Source organism: Saimiri boliviensis, chromosome 14, assembly GCF_048565385.1.
Source record: "Saimiri boliviensis isolate mSaiBol1 chromosome 14, mSaiBol1.pri, whole genome shotgun sequence".
Classification (NCBI taxonomy): domain Eukaryota; kingdom Metazoa; phylum Chordata; class Mammalia; order Primates; family Cebidae; genus Saimiri; species Saimiri boliviensis.
The window spans coordinates 34,705,189-34,727,024 of NC_133462.1; the positions used below are offsets into that span (position 1 = coordinate 34,705,189).

The following is a 21,836-nucleotide window of genomic DNA, read 5'->3' on the forward strand; positions in this document are numbered from 1 at the left end:
CCTTCATTCAAGTGATTCTCCTGCCTCAGTCTCCTGAGTAGCTGGGATTACAGGTGCCTGCCACCATGCCTGGCTAATTTTTTTTTTTTTTTTTTTTTTTTGAGATGGAGTTTCACCCTTTCAGCAGGCTGGAGTACAGTGGCGCAATCTTGGCCTACTGCAGCCTCTGCCTCCTGAGTTCAAGAGGTTCTCCTGCTTCAGCCTCCAAAGTAGCTGGGATAATAGACGGGCACCACCACACCCAGCTAATTTTTGTGTTTTTGGTAGAGATAGGGTTTCACCATGTTGACCAGGATGGTCTTGATCTCCTGACCTCATGATCCACTCAGTTTGATCTCCCAAAGTGCTAGGATTACAGGCCTGAGTCACTGTGCCCAGCCAGTTAATTTTTGTATTTTTAGTAGAGATGGGGTTTCACCATGTTGGCGGGGCTGGTCTCAAAATTCTGACTTCAGGAGACCCACCCGCCTCGGCTTCCCAAAATACTGGGATTACAGGTGTGACCCACCACAGCCACCTTTAAGTTTTCTCTATATCTTATAGCTTGCTATCTTACTTCTTTTTGTCAGTGAACAATACTTAATCATGTGGATGGGCCAGGCTCACTGCAACCTCTGGTCCCAGATTCAAGTGATTCTTTTGCTTCAGCTTCTCAGGTAACTGAGATAACCGGTGCACATTACCATGCCCAGCTAGTTTTTAGTAGAGACACGGTTCAGGCTGGTCTTAAACTCCTGACCTCAGATGACCTCAAATGATCTACCTGCCTTGGCCTCCCAAAGTTCTGTGATTACAGGTGTGAGCCACCATGCCTGGCCTCTCCTGTGTTCTTTTGAATTTCCTGTCAGATAAAGGTGAGAGGAGTGTCTTTTGTTCTACTAAAATGATTCTTGGTGAGCTCTTAGACAGCTTCAGGCTGGGGGTTAAGTCCTCAGAATCACCAATCCTTGATCAGAGGCTTGGAACTTTCAGCCCCAACCTCTAACCTCCATGGAAGATAGAGGAGCTGGAGAATTAGCTATTCACCAGCAGCCAGTGATTTAATCAGTAATTCCTGAGTAATGAAACTTCCATAAAACTCCTAAATGAGTGGGTTCACAGTGCTTCCAAGTTGGTGCGTAGAGAGTGTTTAACCTGCAAAGGCACAAAATCTCTGTGCCCTCCTAGTCCATATTCTGCCTTATGCATGTCTTCCATTTGGTAGTTCCTACCTTGTATTCTTTGTAACGAACTGGTGATACTAAGTTAAGTGTTCTCTTGAGTTCTGAGAGGTGTTACCCATTGTGAAAAGGTGTCATGGGAATCCTCACGTTAATGTAATTTAATCTAATTTTTTTTTTTTTTTTTTTTTTTTTTTTTTGAGATAGAGTCTTGCTCTGTTGCCATGCGCCAGGCTGGAGTGCAGTGGCATGATCTTGGCTCACTGCAACCTCCGCCTCCCGGGTTCAAGCGATTCTTCTGCCTCAGCCTCCCGAGTAGCTGGGACTACAGGCGCATGCCACCACGCCCAGCTAATTTTTTGTATATTTAGTAGAGATGGGGTTTTACCATGTTGGCCAGGATGGTCTCGATCTCTTGACCTTGTAATCCACCTGCCTAAGCCTCCCAAAGTGCTGGGATTCCAGGTGTGAGCCACCACACCTGGCACTAATCTAATTTTTTGAGATGGAGTCTCACTCTGTCACCCAGGGTAGAGTGCAGTGGCATGATCTTGGCTTACTGCAAACTCCACTTCCTGGGTTCAAGCGATTCCTGTGCTTCAGCCTTCCGAGTAGCTCGGATTACAGACACCTGCCACCATGCCTGGCTGATGTTTGTATTTTTAGTTGAGATGGTGTTTCTCCATGTTGGCCAGACTGGTCTTGATCTCCTGACCTCAGATGATCCACCCACCTTGGCCTCCGAAAGTGCTGAGATTACAGGTGTGAGGCACCTCACCCGGTCTTAAGTGGTCTTTTTAATTAAATTTAATTATTGGTAGAGACAGAATCTCACTATGTTGCCCAGGCTACTAGTCGCAGTCAGATGCATTTGCATTTGAACTGGGGACAGTCTGAGCCCTTCTTTGGAGCTCCTTGCTAACTCTGGGCAGTTAGTGTTGAATTGTTCTTTAGGACACCTGATTGGAGTCACAGTTCGAGAAATGGTCTTGGAAAAGACTCAACTTACTTGGTTGTCAGAAGTGGGGGAAAAGCTATCACCTTCATTAGGTGAAGCAGGAAAGCTAGAGGGAGTTCTTTTCCACCCCTGCACTCCATGTCAGTTAGCTGCTGCCAAAATGCCAATGATTGAACTAGATCCTTTTTTTTTTCTTTTTCTCTGAGACAGAGTCTTGCTCTGTCGCCAGGCTGGAGCACAGTGGTGCAGTTTCGGCTCACTGCAGCTTCTGCCTCCCAGGTTGAAGTGATCCTTCAGCCTCAGCTTCCCGAGTAGGTGGGACTACAGCGTGTGCCACCACGCCCGGCTTATTTTTGTATTTTTTAGTAGAGACAGGGTTTCACCATGTTGGGTAGGATGGTTTCGATGTCTTGACCTTCTGATCCGCCCGCCTTGGCCTCCCAAAGTACTCGGAACAGGTGTGACCCACCATGCCTGGCCTCCTTTTTTTTTTTCTTAAGACAGGGTCTTGCTCTGCTGCCCATGCTGGAGTACAGTGGCACGATCTTGGCTTTTATTTGTGTTTTTTTTTCAGACAGAGTTTCTCTCTGTTGCCCAGGCTGCAGTGCAGTGATGTGATCTTATCTCACCGAAACCTCCCCTCCTGGGTTCAAGTGATTCTCCTTGCCTCAGCCTCCCAAGTAGTTGGGACTACAGGCACCCAACACCATGCTTGGCTAATTTTTGTATTTTTAGTAGAGAAAGGGAACTCAGGTGAACTCAAGTGATCTGCCTGCCTCAACCTTCCAAAGTGGTGGAATTACAGGCATGAGCTCCTGCGCCTGGCCAGTATTTAGAATTATTTTATTTTATTTTATTTTATTTTATTTTTTTTGGTGAGACAGAGTCTTGCTCTGTTGCCTAGACCGGAGTACTATGGTGCAACCTCAGCTCACTGCAGCCTCTGCCTCCTGGGTTCAAGCGATTCTCCTGCCTCCGCCTCCTGAGTAGCTGGGATTACAGGCACACGCCACCATGCCCGGCTGATTTTGTATTTTTAGTAGAGACGGAGTTTTACTATGTTGGTCTGGCTGGTCTCGAACACCTGACCTCGTGATCCACCCGCCTCGGCCTCCCAAAGGGCTGGGATTACAGATATTAGCCACTGCACCCAGCTATGTTTAGAATTCAATAAAGGTTAGGGAAGCTATCATGTTGCTCTTCGGAAAACTTTGACCATTGTTACATATTCATTATTCCAGCTACGTTTAGAGAAGTACTTTTTGTTGACTCTTCAACAGTCTTTAGGGGATTTATAGAATTTAAGAAATATTTTGTAAGAGGCTATCTTGAGGACATTTGATTCTTTCTGAGAACCATCTTTCCAGCCAGGCATGATGGTTCATACCTGTAATTCCAGCCCTTTGGGCGGCTGAGGCAGGATTTTGAGATCAGGTTGGGCAGCATAGTAAGACCTCATCTTTACAAAAAATGTAAAAATTAGCTTGGTGTGGGTGGTGTCTTGTGCCTATAGTTGTAGCTACTTGGGAAGCTTGGGTGGGAGGATCATGTGAGCCCTGGAGTTAAAGGCTTCAGTGAGCTATGATCATGCCACTGCACTCCAGCGTGGATGACAGAGCAAGTTCCCATCTCTGTGAAAACTAAAAGAACCCATCTTTGCCCTTATTTTATTTGACCTTGATATTAGCAATGTAATATCGCGTAGTGACTGGTCAGGAATCATTTCCTCTTGAAGTTTGAGAAAGAGGATTTTATGTTCTTTTGGAGACGAGCACTGCTGATCCCTTCATGTATTTTATAATGGTTAAATTCACCATCCAACTATCTGGACTTAAATCCCTCAGAAATTGCAACTCTTAACCCCTCAGAAATTGCAGCTCTTAACCTGTTCCTCAAGGTCAGCAAGGCATAGATATTTTGTTAATGTATCTGCCAGAAAAAGCTCTTCGGACATTTTGTCTTCTTAGTATGTATGCATATATAAGCTAAAAATAGGTGGAAAACTGCCCTGATGCTCTTGACTATGGAGATTTTGCTGGGTGAGGGGGCACAGCCTAAGTTGCCATACCTTGTTCTTCATACCCGATTTCTGTCTTCCCAATAGCTTCCTAACCTAGTGAAATGGAACAGAGTAAAAGAAATCACTGAATCTTTAATATTATACATGCAGGTTAAAATGAATGCTTTTGCAGAGGAATAATTTGATTTGACCAACTTGATCTGTCTATGTCTAATGGCCTAGAATCCTTCAGGAAAGTATGGTCAGCTGGATTTGTCAGAAGGTGGATTTCTACGGGCCTTCTTATGTTTATTGAAGGGGACAGAACAAAATGGTTCCACTTCTTCAGTGTTTATTCATTCATGGAAACCTTTTTCAGGTTTTACCCTGTGTTTCTTTTTTCTTTTTTTTTTTTTTTTTTTTTTTTTGAGGTGGAGTTTCACTCTTGTCACCCAGGCTGGAGTAGAGTGGCGCAATCTCGGCTCACTGCAACCTCTACCTCCCGGGTTCAAGCTGTTCTCCTGCCTCAGCCTCCTGAGTAGCTGGGATTATAGGCACCTACCACCACACCTGGCAAATTTTTTGTATTTTTAGTAGAGACAGGGTTTCACCATGTTGGGCAGGGTGGTCTTGATCTCCTGACCTCAGCTTGTCACCCCAAAGTGCTGGGATTGCAGGCCTGTTTCACCGTGTTGGACAGGCTGGTCTTGATCTCCTGACCTCAGCTTGTCACCCCAAAGTGCTGGGATTACAGGTGTGTTTCACCGTGTTGGACAGGCTGGTCTTGATCTCCTGACCTCAGCTTGTCACCCCAAAGTGCTGGGATTACAGGCGTGAGCAAACGTACCTGGCCTGCCCTGTGTTTGTTGGAATGCTGATTGATATGAGATATGAAAGGAAATGGAAGTTTTTCTTGGAATGATGATCTTAAAATTTGTTTTCATTGTATGGCGTTTTATTTGTTTCTCAAAGGTGAACTGCATCCTGCCATTAGAGACCAATAAAGCTTTAGTGACCACAGTAAAAATGTAGAGATCAGTTGTGTGTTTTCATGTGGCTATTAAATTCATGAGAAAGTGAATGTGGATAGAGAGAATTCTGATGACCATACTTATTTATTGCAGGATCCAGCCCTGCAGGGTGTAGTGGATGTTCTTTTGTGTGCAGAGACAAAAGATCGTAGAAAAGAAAGAATCAAGGACACAGAGATAAGAGAAGAATTGAGCTGGGCTCGGGGTACCACTGCTACCAAAAAGGGGCAGATTCCAGCAGCGGCCCCAAATGCCTGGACGTGCTGATATTTATTGTATACAAGGCAGGGGGGCAGGGTCAGGAGAGTGACTCATCTGACATGATTGGTAGGGGTCAAGCAAATCACATTCTTACAGTACAGGGGGGGCATGTGGCACAGCTCAGGGGGTCACATGGGTACAGTACAGAGGGTCCCTCTCTCTCGGGTAGCCACTGCAAGGATGGGAGGCACTTAACATCAGTATCTTTTTATGCACTTAACAGAGAGAGCAAAGGCTTTTAGGATACCTCTATTCTCACAGCTTCTAAGAGTTTACAAGGGAGCATCTGGTGGGAAAGTGGAACATGAAAGTGGACAAGGATGGTGACCATTGGAGCACAGCACCACGGAGAGGTGTTTAAACCCCTGGGTGTCTGTGGGCCAGGCTGGCTAGTGTCAGACCTTCCTCAAGACCCAGCAGAGCAGAGTTTTCTCTGAACTGCCCGGTGAGAGGGAAACTCCTGCTCACAATGTGCTAAGTAATGGGCGCCTCCCCAGATGATGGCGTAACCGCAAGGGTTGCCGGCTAAGTAACAGGTGCCTTCCCAGGTGCTGGAATTACCGAAAGGCATTTATTCTCGCCTCCTGATCACGTCTCACGGTGACCCTTCAGTTCGGAATTACATTTCACTCGATTATGTCTATACGATAAGACTAAAATGTTCCTACACTAAAGCAAAGATTAATAGTGAATAATGATGTAATAAGATTGATTATATAATAATGTGATTGAATCTGCTATCTACTTGGTGTCATTTCTATAAGTAATCGGTAATTATATAGTTGCTATAACTAGCAATCAGTAAATCTGTTATGCTGGGACAGATTGTGCCTTCAGTCTCTTGCACCTGGGCAACTTTCTTCCCGCAATCTATCATAAAATAAATATTTGGAGACGGCCACATCACTTGTGAACCTTTTTGTTTGTTGGTGTTTTTGTTTGAGATGGGGTCTCTTTTGCCCAGGCTGAAGTGCAGTGGCATGATCTCAGTTCACCTCCCACGTTCAAGCGATTCCCCTGCCTCAGACTCCTGAGTAGCTGGGATTACAGGCATTTGCCACCATATCCAACTAACTTTTATTTTTATTTTTTATTTTATTTATTTATGTTTTTTAAAAATGGGGTTTCACCATGTTGGTCAGGCTGGTCTTGAACTCCTGACCTCAGGTGATCCGCCCACGTTGGCCCCCAAAGTGCTTGGATTACAGGTGTGAGCCACCATACCCAGCCACTTTTATATTTTTAATAGAGACGGCGTTTCATCATGTTGTCCAGTTCTCAAACTCCTGACTTCAGGTGATCTGCCTGCCTTAGCTTCCCAGAGTGCTGGGATTATAGGCATGAGCTACTGCACTCAGCCATTTGTGAACTTTGATGAATTGATTACATCCCTGTACTGTCATCTCACCCTTCTTCCTGCATTGCATATTTGGGACGTTTTAGGACTCAGTGGCCTCTGAAGATGTGGCTGTAAACTTCACACTTGAGGAGTGGGCTTTGCTGGATCCTTCCCAGAAGAAACTCTACAGAGATGTGATGCGGGAAACCTTTAGAAATCTGGCTTGTGTAGGTAAGAATGACATCATTCTTTCTCTTAGTCAATTAGAGAAGAAGTATTTCTTGCTCTTTAATCCTGTTTCATTATATCAGATGTGGAAAAGGGAATACTAGGGTGAATAAATCAGAACTGTTTGTACCTCTTCATGAAGTTAGAATTTAGTCATATTTCTGTAATTTCTGTAAGTTCATAAGGATTTTTTTCTGACTATATTTTAGGGAAAAAATGGGAAGACCAGAGCATTGAAGATTGGTACAAAAATCAGGGGAGAATTTTAAGGTAATTTGCACTGATAAGAGAAAGCAATGTCCCCTTCTTGGTATGTCATGAAATTTAAAAAATAAGGAAACAAACCAATAAGCCCCAGCTTCAAATTTATTTATTTACACAACTTTTTCAACACAAAAAAGTGTGACATAGATGTTCAGTGTTGCAGTCATTCACTTGGAAATAGTGTTAAGAAACTGGGCTGGGTGTGGTGGCTCATGCCTGTAATCCCAGCCCTTTGGGAGGCCAAGGTGGGCAGATCACAAGGTCAGGAGTTTGAGACCAGATGGCCAATATGGTGAAACCCTGTCTCTACTAAAAATACAAATATTGACTGGGCATGGTGGCTCACGCCTGTAATCCCAGCACTTTGGGAGGCAGAGGTGGGTGGATCGAGGTCAATAGATTGAGACCATCCTGGCCAACATGGTGAAACCCTGTCTCTACGAAAAAAATAAAAAAATTAGCTGGGTGTGGTGGTATGCACCTGTAATCCCAGCTACTTGAGAGCCTGAGGCAGGAGAATTGCTTGAACCCAGGAGGCGGAGGTTGCAGTGAGCTGAGATAGCACCACTGCACTCCAGCCTGGCGACAGAGCAAGACTCTGTCTCAAAAAAAAAAAAAAAAAAAAAAAAAAAATTTGGGCTGGTCACAGTAGCTCATGCCTGTGACCCCCGTGCTTTGGGAGGCCGAGTCAGGAGAATCACAAGGTCAGGAGTTCGAGACCAGCCTGGCCAACATGGTGAAACCCCATCTCTACTAAAAATACAAAAAAAATTGCCAGGCGCAGTGGCTCACACCTGTAATCCTAGCACTTTGGAAGGCCGAGTTGGGTGGATCACCTGAGGTCAGGAGTTCAAGACCAGCCTGGCCATCATGTGAAACATCTTAAAAAAAAAAAAAATTAGCTGGGTATGGTGGCAAGTGCCTGTAATCCCAGCTACTTGGGAGGCTGAGACAGTAGAATTACTTGAGCCTGGGAGGCAGAGGTTGCAGTGAGCTGAGACTGTGCCACTGCACTTCAGCCTAGGCAACAGAGTGAGTCTACATCTCAAGAAAAAATTTTTTATATATGAATATCACTTTTTTGATAATAGCTACTGTCATGCCCTCTTGCAGAGCATTCCATCCATTCACTTTCAAACCATACAGGACTGAAAACCTACCTTTTCCCCGATTATGGTAAAAATGTAAGTCGAATACCTATTAATAAATACAAAGTTGCAAATAAACCACTACATCATGCTTTCTGTTTTTTCCAGCAATCATGTGGAAGTGGGACTCAGTGAAAGTAAAGAACACGATCAATGTGGAGAAGCCTTCAGTCAGATTCTTAATCTTAATCTGAACAAGAAAATTCCTACTGTAGTAACACCATGTGAATGTAGTTTGTGTGGGAAAGTATTCATGCATCATTCATCCCTTAGTAGGCACATCAGGTCTCATGCCGGACACAAACCATATGAGTATCAGGAGTATGGAGAGAAACCATATAAATGTCAGCAGTGTGGGAAAGCCTTTAGTTCTTGTCAATCCTTTCGAAGACATGAAAGAACTCACACTGGTGAGAAACCTTATGCATGTCCAGAATGTGGGAAAGCCTTCATTTCTCTCCCAAGTGTTCGAAGACACATGATTAAGCACACTGGAGATGGACCATATAAATGTCAGGAATGTGGGAAAGCCTTTGACCGCCCCAGTTTATTTCAAATACATGAAAGAACGCATACTGGAGAGAAACCCTATGAATGTCAGGAATGTGGGAAAGCTTTCATTTCTTTCCCAAGTTTTCAAAGACACATGATTAGGCACACTGGAGATGGACCCTATAAATGTCAGGAATGTGGAAAAGCCTTTGACCGCCCCAGTTTGTTTCGAATACATGAAAGAACTCATACTGGAGAGAAACCACATGAATGTAAACAATGTGGGAAGGCCTTCATTTCTTTCACAAATTTTCAAAGTCATATGATTAGGCACACTGGGGATGGACCTTATAAATGTAAAGTGTGTGGGAGAGCCTTTATATTTCCCAGTTATGTTAGAAAACATGAAAGAACTCATACTGGGGAGAAACCCTATGAATGTAATAAATGTGGTAAAACCTTCAGTTCTTCCAGTAATGTTCGAACGCATGAAAGGACTCACACTGGAGAGAAGCCTTATGAATGTAAGGAATGTGGGAAAGCCTTCATTTCTCTCCCAAGCGTTCGAAGACACATGATAAAGCACACTGGAGATGGACCTTATAAATGTCAAATATGTGGTAGAGCCTTTGACTGTCCCAGTTCATTTCAAATACACGAAAGAACTCACACTGGAGAGAAACCCTATGAATGTCAGGTATGTGGGAAAGCCTTTATTTCTCTTAAAAGGATTAGAAAACATATGATACTGCACACTGGAGATGGACCTTATAAATGTCAGGTATGTGGTAAAGCCTTTGACTGTCCTAGTTCTGTCCGAACACATGAAAGAACTCATACTGGAGAAAAACCCTATGAATGTAAAGAATGTGGGAAGGCCTTCAATTATGCCAGTTCCATTAGAATACATGAAAGAACTCATACCGGAGAAAAACCCTATGAATGTAAGCAATGTGGAAAAACTTTCAGTTATTCCAGTTCCTTTCAGAGACATGAAAGAGCTCATAATGTAGATAAACCTTACTTAAGGGATATGGGAAAACTTTCATTTATCACACAACCTTCGAATACATGTGAAAATGCATAAAGGAGGAAAATTGTACAAGTATAAAGAGTGTGGAAAGTCTTCAGTTTGCTTTTGGGGTTTTGGACTTGTTTGGGAGCCCACCCCTTTCTCCTGTCCTGTTTCTCACTTTTGGAATAGGACTGTCTATCCCATGCCTGTCTCATTGTATTTTGGAAATACACAACTAGTTTGATTTTACAGGTTCAGAGCTGAAGAATAATTTTGCTTCAGCATGAATTGAGTCTCACCCATATCTGAGTTACGTGATAGGACATGACACTTCGGAGTTTGAATTTAAACATTAGAGTTCATGCTGGAATTAGCTGAGACTTCTGAAGTCTCTAGGATGACATAAATATATTTTATATGTGTCGACATGGATTTTGGGGGCTAGAGGTGGAATGTTTTGGCTGAGTGTATGTCCCTCAGATTCATATATTAAAAACTTACCCCTGCCCAATGTGACAGTATTTGGAGGCCCTGTCTGTGGTGGTTGGTGGTTAGGATTAGATGATACCATGAAGATGGAGGCCTCGTAAGTTTCCTAATATGTGTCCCTAGATAGCTAGCTTTGCCCTCCACCATGGGAGGGTACAGTGAGAAATTAGCTGTCTTTGAACTAGGAAGCAGGCCCTTACCAGACATGGACTCTGCCAGTGCCTTGGTATTGGACTTCCCAGCTTCTCAAATCATGATAAATAAATGTTTGTTGATTAATTGAGTTTTCCAATTTATGGTATTTTGTTTTAGCAACCCAATCTAAGACACAATCCAATTTTAAAATGGAGGAAAGGACTTAGATGTCTGTTTCTCTGAAGAAGATATCCAGATGGCCAATAAGCATATAACAGTGGTTAACGTCATTAGTCATTAGGGAAATGCAAATCAAACTCAAGATGTACATACCGTCTTATTAGGATAAATACTCTCAAAGATGAAAAACAAATGCTGGCAAGGATGTGGAATGCTTGAGAACCTTGTGCGCTATCAGTGGGAATGTAAAATGGTACAACCCTGCTGAGAACAGTATGGCAGACCCCCAGATAACAGAAATAACATGATCAGCAATTTCCATTTTTGGGAATATAAACAGATTGAAAGCAAAGTCTCAAATAGGTTTTGTGCATTTGTGTACATAGCATCATTCACAGCAGGTAAACTGGAAGCTACTCAGATTTTTGTCAACAGGCAAATAAACAAAAAGAAGTTTATACATATGTTAGAGTATTACGGAACCTTACAAAGGAAGGAAATTTTCATATGTGCTGCAAGATGAGCCTTTACATTATGGCAAGTGAAATAGGCCATTCATATGAAGACAATACTCTATGATTCTACTTATATCAGGTACCTAGAGTAGTCATATTGATAGAAAAGTACAGTATCATTTGCCAAGAGTTAGGGAAATTGGGTACTGGATAGTTATTTAATGGGCATAGTTTCAATTTTGCAAGATAAGGTTCTAGAAATGGATGGTGGTGATGGTTGCACACTAATACAAATATTTATTTATTTATTTATTTATGTTAGATGGAGTCTTGGTCTGTTGCTGAGGCTGGAGTGCAATGGCACGATCTTGGCTCACTGCAGTCGGTACCTCCCAGGTTCAAGCGATGCTTGTGCTTTAGCCTCTTGAGTAGCAGCTGGGATTACAGGTGTGCACCACTACACCCAGCTAATAAAGAGATGGGGTTTCGCCATGTTGGCCAGGCTGGTATTGAACTCCTGATGGCAAGTGATCTGTCTGCCTTGACCTTCCAAAGGTGGGGGGTTATAGGCATGAACCAGTGCACCTGGCCTCTAGGTTTTTTTGTTTGTTTGTTTGTTTTCTTTTTTTAGAAAGTGTCTTACTCTCACCAGGCACTGGGCTGGAGTACAGTGGCACAATCTCGGCTCACTGTAAACTCTGCCTCCTGGGTTCAGGAAATTCTCCTGCTTCAGCCTCCCGAGTATCTGGGACTACAGGTGTGGGCCACCACGCCCAGCTAATTTTTGTATTTTTTAGTAGAGACGGGGTTTCACCATGTCGATCAGGATGGTCTCAATCTCTTGACCTCGTGATTTGCCTGCCTTGGCCTCCCAAGGTGCTGGGGTAACAGGTGTGCGCCACCACACCCGGCCCTGGCCTCTAGATTTCTTTCCTACTTGTTCTGAGTACTGTTTTTTGTTTTGCTTTTCTTTTTCTTTCTTTCTTTCTTCTTTTTTTTTTTTTTTTTTTTTTTTGAGAAGAAGCTTTCCTCTGTCACCTAGGCTGGAGTGCAGTGGCGTGATCTTGATTCACTGCAACCTCTGTCTTCTGGGTTCAAGCAATTCTCCTGTCTTGGCCTCTCAAGTAGCTGGAAGTACAGGCCCACGCCACCACACCTGGGTAATTTTTGCATTTTTAGTAGAGACAGGTTTTCAACATACTGGTCAGGCTGGTCTTGAGCTCCTGATCTCAGGCGATCCACCCACCTTGGCCTCCCAAAGTGCTGGGATTATAGGCATGACTCACAGCGCCTCACCTTTTTTCATTTTCCTATCCACGAGGGACCTGTTCTTACAGGGTCTATTTGGATCTTAGTAGGCGTTTAGATTTGATCCCCAGAATTGACTCCCCTGTCTCCTCCCTGTTACACTGTAGACCTGGACTCCACTACCAGACCCAGGGCCTATGATAACCACTTCCCTTTATTGAGGAGGGTTAATTTTTACTTTCTCTGCACACTATTCAGTCATATATCTGATAATTTAAGCAAATAGACATTGCCATCATGCCCAGCTATTTTTTGTATTTTTAGAAGAGACGGGGTTTCATCATGTTGACCAGGATGGTCTTCATCTCTTGACCTCAAGGTCCTCCCACTTCGGCCTCTGAAAATGCTGGGATTACAGATGTGAGCCACCATGCTGGGCCAACTATTGACCACTAATTCTGTACCTGGGGTATAGGTGTTGTTCAAGAAATGGAGAGCTAGGCCTGGTGTGGTGGCTCATGTCTGTAATCCCAGCACTTTGGAAGGCCGAGGCAGGTAGATCACTTAAGGCCAGGAGTTTAAGACCAGCCTGGCCAACATAGCGAAACCCCATCTCCACTAAAAATTGAAAAAGTAGCTGTGGCACATGCCTGTAATCCCAGCTACTTGGGAGGTTGAGGCAAGAGAATCACTTGAACCCAAGAGGCAGAGGTTACAGTGAGCTGAGATCACACCACTGTACTCTAGCCTAGGTGACAAGAGTGAGACCCCATGTCAAAAAAGAAAGAAAAAAAGCAATGGAGAACTAAAAAGAGGTCACTTCTTGCACAATGAAGAAAGAAATGCCCAATGTTAATAGCAGAGTTGATGTTGGGCGTTAAATATGTGATGATAAAACATGGAAGTTTCCAGGCTGGATGAATGAATGAGAATCTTGCCTCTACACTATTACAGAATGTATGGAGGAGACTCAGTTGTTTCGTCTGGTTTGTTTTCTTGTGCATGTGTGTATTTATTTATTTTTTTTGAGAGAGTGTCTTTGTCACCCAGGCTGGAGTGCAGTGGCACAATCATATCTCACTGCAGCTTCACCCTCTGTGGCTCAATCAGTTCTCCCACTTCAGCCTCCTGAATAGCTGGGACCATGGGCATGTGCCCAGCTTTTTTTTTTTTTTTTAAAATAAATTTTCTATAGAGACAAAAATCTCACTGTGTTGCTCAGGCTAGTCTCCTACCTCCACCTCCCAAAGTGCTAGGATTACAAACATGAGCCACTGTGCCTGGCCAGGAGAGACAGTTTTTAATTGAAGGTCAGTAAATTATTTTCACCTAACATGTCTATAAACTAGGATAACTTCTTTTTCATTATATTTTTTCTTTTTGTTTTTTAGTTATGGCTTTATCATCTGAGTCATAACTTACCAATTAGTGTAGTATTCTGTAAGATGCTTATAGCTGTAAGTTTATAAGGCTGACACCATGTGTCAACACTGCTGGGCAGTAGTATCATCAGTGCTCATTATATAGAAGAGAAGTCCTCCGGATGTTCAGCAACAAGAGTGAAGAGATGGAGAAGATGTTTCCGTTTCACCTGTTTTTCCTCTGTTTAAGAAGTATCTGACTGGGCAGCGTGGATCAGGTCTGTAATTTCAGCACTTTGGGAGGCTAAAGTCGGTGGATTGCTTGAGTTCCAGAGTTCAAGACCAGCCTGGGCAACATGACAAAACCCTATCTCTATAAAAGATACAAAAATTGGCCGGGCGCGGTGGCTCAAGCCTATAATCCCAGCATTTTGGGAGGCTGAGGCGGGTGGATCACGAGGTCAAGAGATCGAGACCATCCTGGTCAACATGGTGAAACCCCGTCTCTACTAAAAATACAAAACATTAGCTGGGCATGGTGGCGCGTGCCTGTAATCCCAGCTACTCAGGAGGCTGAGGCAGGAGAATTGCCTGAACCCAGGAGGAGGTTGCAGTGAGCTGAGATTGCGCCATTGCACTCCAGCCTGGGTAACAAGAGCAAAAAAACTCCGCTTCAAAAAAATACATATTTTTTTTATTTCTTTAAATTCTTTTAGAGACAGTCTCATTCTGTTGTCCAGGCTGGTGTACAGTGGCACAATCTTGGCTCACTGCAGTCTTGACCTCTTAGGCTCAGTGATCCTCTTGCCTCAGCCTCTTGAGTAGCTGGGATGATAGGTGTGCATTACCATACACCACTAAGTTTTTAATTTTTTTTCTAGAGATTGGGGTGGGTCTCCCTCTGCTGCCCATGCTGGTTTTGAACTCTTGGGCTCAAGCAGTCCTCCCACTGCAGCCTCCCAAAGTGCTGGGATTACGGGCATGAGCCATTATGCACACTCCAGTGTTTTAATCCATATAAAATCTTTTAGGATTTTCTTCCTCTGCTTTACATATAAATGCAGGAGGAATCCTGGGACTCAGCTGATTTGTTTTTCAAACAGTACGATTGAGAGTCTTTGTCTCATTTAGCTGATCAGTTCTGGTTAGAAGCAGGTGAATAACCTGCAGTGGGCAGCAGCACCTGCAGCCAGTGACCAAGCTGGGGCCAGTCTGGAGCCTGCAAAGGGAGGGAAATGGAGCTCCCCATTTGGCTTTCTGGGCCTCCAGTTGCTCGGAAGAGCTCCAGGAGTGCAGATTCTGAGAAGCACAGCCACAGAAACAAAAGACTCATGTGAAGGCATTCTTCCTGGGTTCTATTCTTTCCCAGGCTATAACTCCAGTTGGCTTGGAACCATTTTCTGGGCAGTGTGTTTGTTTTGGCATGCATTGGGTCACTGCAGTCCAACTGTGATTTATACATATGAAGTAAACCTAGGATGGCCAGGGTCAGATGAAGACTCATTTGGTTGTCTCCTGGAGAAAGAGTTTATGTATTTGATAGTTTGTGTAGGTTAGAACCTTAATCTGATTCCAGGTGAGAGTTTTCTGCAGGTGCAAATGAAGATCTTGAAGGAGGCAGCTTTTCCACACTGTGTGGAGGGTACATGAGGGCATGTTGGGCTTCCAGAGTTAAATCCTTAGATTTCTCTACCTCATTAGAGTCTCTGAACGACTCTGGGCATCCATTTCAGTAGTCAGAGCCTGACTCCCAAGATTAAGAATATGTGAAACCTCCTTGTGAACCGTATGTTTAGAAGGCTGCTTGCCTGAGCTAGTTCAAATGTTTGCCTTCCTTTGGATTCCCTTATGGAATAATGCTGCCATATAACTATGCATTTAATAATTTTTTCATGCCTTTATTAATTTTATTCTTATGTTGGCACGTTTTTATTTTCTGGGCTAAAAATGAGTAGACTGAGAGAGAAGGTGAGAGGAAGCCTTGGCCATGGCACCAATATCCCCAATTCCTGATCCCTGGAGGACATCAGGCCCTCCCTCCTGTTCCAGCGTGGCCTGGTTTGGACTCAGCTTCCCTCTTGCTTTGAGGGAAGATCTCTCTCCATTCGCTGTGCATATCTGTGACCTGTAGGGGCAGAAAGGGTCCACTGGGTACAGGAAGAGGCTAGAGCAGCTCTGGAAAGCCAGTGGACAACAGTGTTGGTGCCTCCAGAGGAGCCTGGTTGCCAGGAGGAAGCTGGGCCTGCTATTGGATGTGGCTACAGCCTATCAATCCGGCTCCCTGCAACCACCTATTAGATGTTTTCGTCTATGATGTAGGGGGGCGGAGCCCGAATCTGTCCAGTCAGCGACACTGGGGCGTGCTCTGAACATTCCAATCAGGTGCATCATTAGGAAACCTGGGCAACGGTCAACAAGTCGGTAGGCCAAGTCCTTTCTGCCGAGGACGCCACCGGTGGCCCCTCTGCATCCTCTGTCGCGCTGTGACCTGCTCTGACCAAAGGAGGCGTCACAAGGAAGCCAGGACACCTGGAAGTGCGGAAATGTGGTGCACGTGCGGGGCCTGGAGTTTGTAGACTTGGAGGAGGGGCTTGTTGGAACCGGCCGGAGTCAGCTGTGGAGGTACCTGGGCCTTCCTGCGGCGACTCCGGGGTCTGGGACTTGAGTCCCCCTTGGCGCAGCTCGTTCCTTGGTCCCCTCGCCCGCAGGGTGGGTCTGGGCTGGCTGCCGGGACCCCGGGCATCCTGTTGCGTCCCTGCGTGGCGACTGCGGCCCCAGCCCCGCACCCACAGCCCCTCGTCTCTCCGGATCGGGGATCACAGGAGCGTCATGGGCGGAATCCCGCCTCGGTGTAGGGTTCGTGTGGGAGGAGCTGTGGTCCGTGGGATCCTCATTCCCTCATCTTTCCCTGGGGTACTGGTTTCCCTCCAAGTCTTCTAAATGTGTGAGAAGCAGGGTCCCAAAGACACGACCCTGTCTCCTACAGGGACTAGGAGTAAATTCCTCGCTGCATGTCCAAAGGCCAGCTTTCCCTCTCCAGTTTACAACTTTATCGGCTTTTTGTTGAAAATGTAGAATTACATTTTCAACAAATACAGTGTTAGAATTGTTTATTAGTTTTTCCCTGCAAAGCAATGTATGACTCTTTTTAAGAGATTTGTTTTCTCGTCGTGGACTTTTCCTCTGAGAGGAAAGCAGAGAGTAACCACCTGACGCTCTACCATAAAAAACCTTTGTGTCTCTCCTTTCAACTTCCCTAGGCACAGACACCTTAACAGAATGTCTTTTGGTTGAGGTTCCTTTTTGGAAATTTTATGGGGTGATGTGTCGTCAGCCCACCCTCTGTCTTTCCCTGGTCCTGGATTTCAGAACTGCCTAGGGTTAACCCAAGATGCCCACAGCTGCCAAGTCTCTTGGAGGATCTAGTGAATTACGAACTTCTGGGTTATCTTCTCAGAGATGGGGCTGGGGCCTCGCAGGGAAGCAGCTAGATGCCCTGGACTGCAGGGAGTCTCCTGGTATCCCCTTCAAATAAATAGCCAACCCCTGGGGTGCTCAGCTTTTCTTCCCCAACCCCAGTTTCTGTTCCTTTGTGGATGCGTGGGTGGGGGGTCAGCCAATCAGATGCTGGTATTAAGGGTATTGATTCTTGCCTTCTGGATTCTCTCAGACTACTGAAGGGAGAAAAACCATACTGAAAGACAAGAGAAAACCCATCCAATCATGTCAGTGCAAGAAAACGGAAAAGCAAAATGCACTTTGAGTACACGGGGATGTACAATGCATTGTCTTTTCTTGGGATGGTGGTCACTGAGCACTTCACTGAGGATGAGGGGGTGTCCCATGTGACAGGATGACCTGACCTAACCCTTGAGTCAGACATGCCTGTGTTCTAGGTCAGCACTGCCTCTACATGGGTTTGTCACTTTGAAAAGATTTGTTCATTTATCCCACTTTTCATTAAATGTAAAATGTATGTTATCAGTAAAGCTTAAAAGATAAGGCAAAATGCCGGGAGTGCGGTGGTTTAAGCCTGTAATCCCAGCACTTTAGGATGCCAAAGTGGGCAGATCACAAAATCAGAAGATCTAGACCATCCTGGCTGGCTAACACAGTGAAACCCTGTCTCTACTAAAAATACGAAAAATTAGCCAGGCATGGTGGTATGCACCTGTAGTCCCAGCTACTCTGGAGGCTGAGGCAGGAGAATCGCTTGAACCCAGGAGGCGGAGGTTGCAGTGAGCTGAGATCGCGGCCCTGCACTCCAGCCTGGGTGACATAGTAAGAGAAAAAAAAGATAAAATATTTACAAAGAGGCAAGAAAGAGAGTTTCAGAAAAAGATCGTCTCATGTTTCATTTGTTAATAATTCTTACTTAACGACCTTTTTTCCTTCCCCAAAAGAAAGTGTATGCTTCTCAAGTCTGTTCTTTTCTTTTGGGTAATTTCCTTTTTTTTTTTTTTTTTTTTTTTTTTTTTTTTTTTTTGAAGTTTCACTCTTGTTACCCAGGAGTGCAATGGCGCGATCTCGACTCACCGCAACCTCCGCCTCCTGGGTTCAGGCAATTCTCCTGCCTCAGCCTCCTGAGTAGCTGGGATTACAGGCACGCACCACCATGCCCAGCTGATTTTTTGTATTTTTAGTAGAAACGGGGTTTCACCATGTTGACCATGATGGTCTCGATCTCTTGACCTCATGATCCACCTGCCTCGGCCTCCTAAAGTGCTGAGATTACAGGCTTGAGCCACCGCGCCCGGCCCTCTTTTGGGTAATTTCAAATGGAATTCCCGGACTTATCCTTGGGAATGCTATAAGAGAATAGAATTAGGGAAAAACCTATTATGCCTACATTAAAATGAATACATTTCCATAAACAAGTGTGGTAAATTTGTGAATTACAAAGATTCACCAAAACATCAATTCCTCTCCTTTGCAGGGTGGAGAATTTGTTACAGTGGATAACTTTGTTCTGTTTCCTATTTTCTGGAATTTGGAGATTAATGCTAAAATCTATGGGGTAGGATTTGGCAACACCAAGAAGGTGTTCAAATATGGTTGTTGACTAAATGATTTGTCATGGAAGTAATAATTAAATGACAATAATTAAATGTCATCTTTATTGTCGGTAAAGGATACTTATGCTTTTATTGTTGAGCTGTAAAATACAAATGCTTTTCAATTTCCTTTCCTCCTGTAGACATAACAGTGAGTTTGAGTGATTTTGATGGGTTTTTTGAACACTAGGTATTTTCTCCTTTAAAAGTAAGTGGGCCAGGCTGCGTGTGGTGGCTCATGCCTGTAATCCCAGCACTTTGGGAGGCCGAGGCGGGTGGATCACAAGGTCAAGAGATCGAGACCATCCTGGTCAACATGGTGAAACTCTGTCTCTACTAAAAATACAAAAAATTAGCTGGGCATGGTGGTGCGTGCCTGTAATCCCAGCTACTCAGGAGGCTGAGGCAGAAGAATTGCCTGAACCCAGGAGGCGGAGGTTACAGTGAGCCGAGATTGTGCCATTGCACTCCAGCCTGGGTAACAAGAGCGAAACTCCGTCTCAAAAAAAAAAAAAAAAGTAAGTCGGCCAGACATGTGCATTGGCTCACACCTGTAATCCCACACTTTGGGAGGCCAGTGCCAGAGGATCGCATGAGCCTCCAAGAGTTTGAGACCAGAGTGAGCAACATAGCAAGACCCCATCTCTACTAAAAATATAAAAATTAGCTGGATGTGGAGGCAAGCACATGTGATCCCAGCTACTCTGGAGACTGAGTTGGGAGGATCACTTGAGTCTGGGAGATTTAGCTCAGTGAGGTAGGATTGCACCATTGCACTCTAGCCTGGTTAAAAGAGCGAGACCCTGTCTCCAAAAATAAAATAAGCAAATACCTGACACAGCCTTCAGCACATCTCTCCTGGTCAGCTCCACAGCCATTCTGTGCATATCCCTTCTTGGTTTACAGGCAGGAGAACAGGGGGTCTCAGGGAATGACTTTAGAGGGCTGTGGTTCTCAAGCTTCAGGGTCCATTAGAATCCCCTAAAGGGCTTGACAAAACTCAGGCCTCCCCTCCACCCCTCACCCACCACCATTCTAGAACTTCTGACTTAAGAGTTTCAGGTGTGCCTGAGAATTTCATTTCTAGCAAAGTGTCTAGGTGTTGCTGTCCAAGGACCACACTGAGAACCATTGGTCTAGCTCCTGACTTGGCACCAGAATCCCTCTGCAACCTTCCTCACAGGGATGCTGCAGTCAACCCTGCACCTGGCCGCTAGAGGGCATCAGGCCCTCAGCACCATCCCAGCCCTCTAGCCCACTCCTACCTCTGCGTTGTTAATAGACCAGCCAGATCAGACTTGCCAGAAAGGAAGCAACTAGGAAATCCCAGGATTTAAAATAATAATGTTAATTTTAAAATTCCAGGATAATCTAAGAGGTTTATGTCAAAAGGTTTACAAGGGAAAAGATACAGGTAGCCAGATTGATTCATACCAATGAAGACACAGCCATTTACCACTTTCTTGATCTCCGTGATGAAAACTGCTTGCCTGCCAACCTTACCGTCTGAACCAGTTTCTGATACAAGACTTAAGAACGTAGAACCTGATAGAAATGAAGGACAGAAGAGTCACAAAGGAGGGAAAAGGAATCTAGGACATAGAGTGAAGAATGCGTGGACCTAATTCAGTCTGCTCACAGTACAGATGGGAAGACTATGTTTCAGAAAGAATTAATCAGTAGCTCACAGTCCCAGAGCTATTAAGTGGCAAATCCAGGATTTGATACCAGAATTTTTTTACTCAAACCACCACTCCATCACCACTTACAGCTTAGGAGAACACTAGGGAAGACCTGCATGCCTTCCAGTCTTGCCATGGCCTGGTCCTCACTGTGAGAATCAGAGCTTACCTCTGCAGAGGCAAGCTTTCTCCTACTCTTGTGAGGTGCACCTGTTTATAAAGCAACAGACTGCTTATTATCATACAAAGCAGATGCAGGGGAAGGGGGCAAAGCTACCTAGTAAGAGGTGAGCTTCCTCTACTCTGACTGCCTGGAGGAGAGTGGCTTCCCTTTTTCCATACCCTGCTTCTCACCCTCTAGGTAGAGAGAAATGGCTAAGCACAGGCTCTGAAATCAGGCTGCTCTGGTTTGAATCCAAGTCGCACCACTAACTGACTCTGTGACCTTGCCTCTTCATGCCTCAGTTTCCTCACTTATACAAGATAATTATACCTACCTCATAGGGTTGCTGCGAAGATTGAATTAGAGCACTGGGTGTCAGCTATTACGGTTTCCCACAATTACTATCTTCCAGATCAAGATCCCCTTGCAATAGATAGACTAACATGGTTGACATTTAAAATTTTTTTGCTTGTTTCATGTTATCATATGATCATAAGTTCCCTGATTGCAGGGAACTTATTAGTCTTTGTTCCCCAATACTTAGACTGTTACCTGGTACAGGGTAGATAACCCAATAAAAACTTGTCGAATAGAGAAAAAGAATAAATGACTACCCTTTAGTGGGGAGCAGAGGCCTTAGGCCAGTGACTCCAAGCTAAAGCCAATCTTGAGCCTGTAAAGGGAGGTCACTGCAGGCCCATTTAGTTCTTCCTGGCAGGGCTGTGCTGCAGATTTTCTAGGGGATCCATGGGCAGATGCGGTTGGGAGTGGGATCTGATGCCCTTTCTGTGGGTGTGATTGTTATTGCCCTGGGGCTGTTTCTAGACGCCCTCAAATAAAACAAATCCAGATTTAGGTAAGAAGTGACTTTATTTGAATGCAGTATTGTAGCAATAGGAGGAAAGCACCAAGTATAATATTTGCAAGCATCTCAAAGGTTAGGTAGAGTAGGGTTTTCTTTCATAGGGAGGAGCAAGCTAGATTAGTAATAAAGTGGGAGTGAGAGGGCAGGATGGAGAGGGGCAAAATCAGATGCTTGATTAGAGAATTTTTTCCTGAGATCAGCCTGTTCTTAGGAGGGGTCATAAAGGTGGGGTTGTGTTCTTGCTCAGGCTACTGGAGGTGGTAGAAGTTCAGGGACCTAGAAGGAGGAAAGAAACGTAACCAAAGTGTG

The 21,836-nt window shown here is 44.6% G+C and overlaps 1 protein-coding gene across 1 annotated transcript in view; it reads left to right on the plus strand.

The window, feature by feature from the left end:
• ZNF564 (zinc finger protein 564) overlaps nt 1-12,165 on the plus strand; it is a 30,039-nt gene extending 17,874 nt beyond the window's left edge. Inside the window, exons 2-4 of the mRNA XM_003941749.4 lie at nt 6,853-6,979; nt 7,186-7,246; nt 8,497-12,165. Coding sequence (XP_003941798.3) covers nt 6,853-6,979; nt 7,186-7,246; nt 8,497-9,967 — 1,659 coding nt within the window. The 3' untranslated portion in view covers nt 9,968-12,165. The remainder of the gene's footprint in view (nt 1-6,852; nt 6,980-7,185; nt 7,247-8,496) is intronic.
• The last annotated feature ends 9,671 nt before the right edge of the window (nt 12,166-21,836 follow it).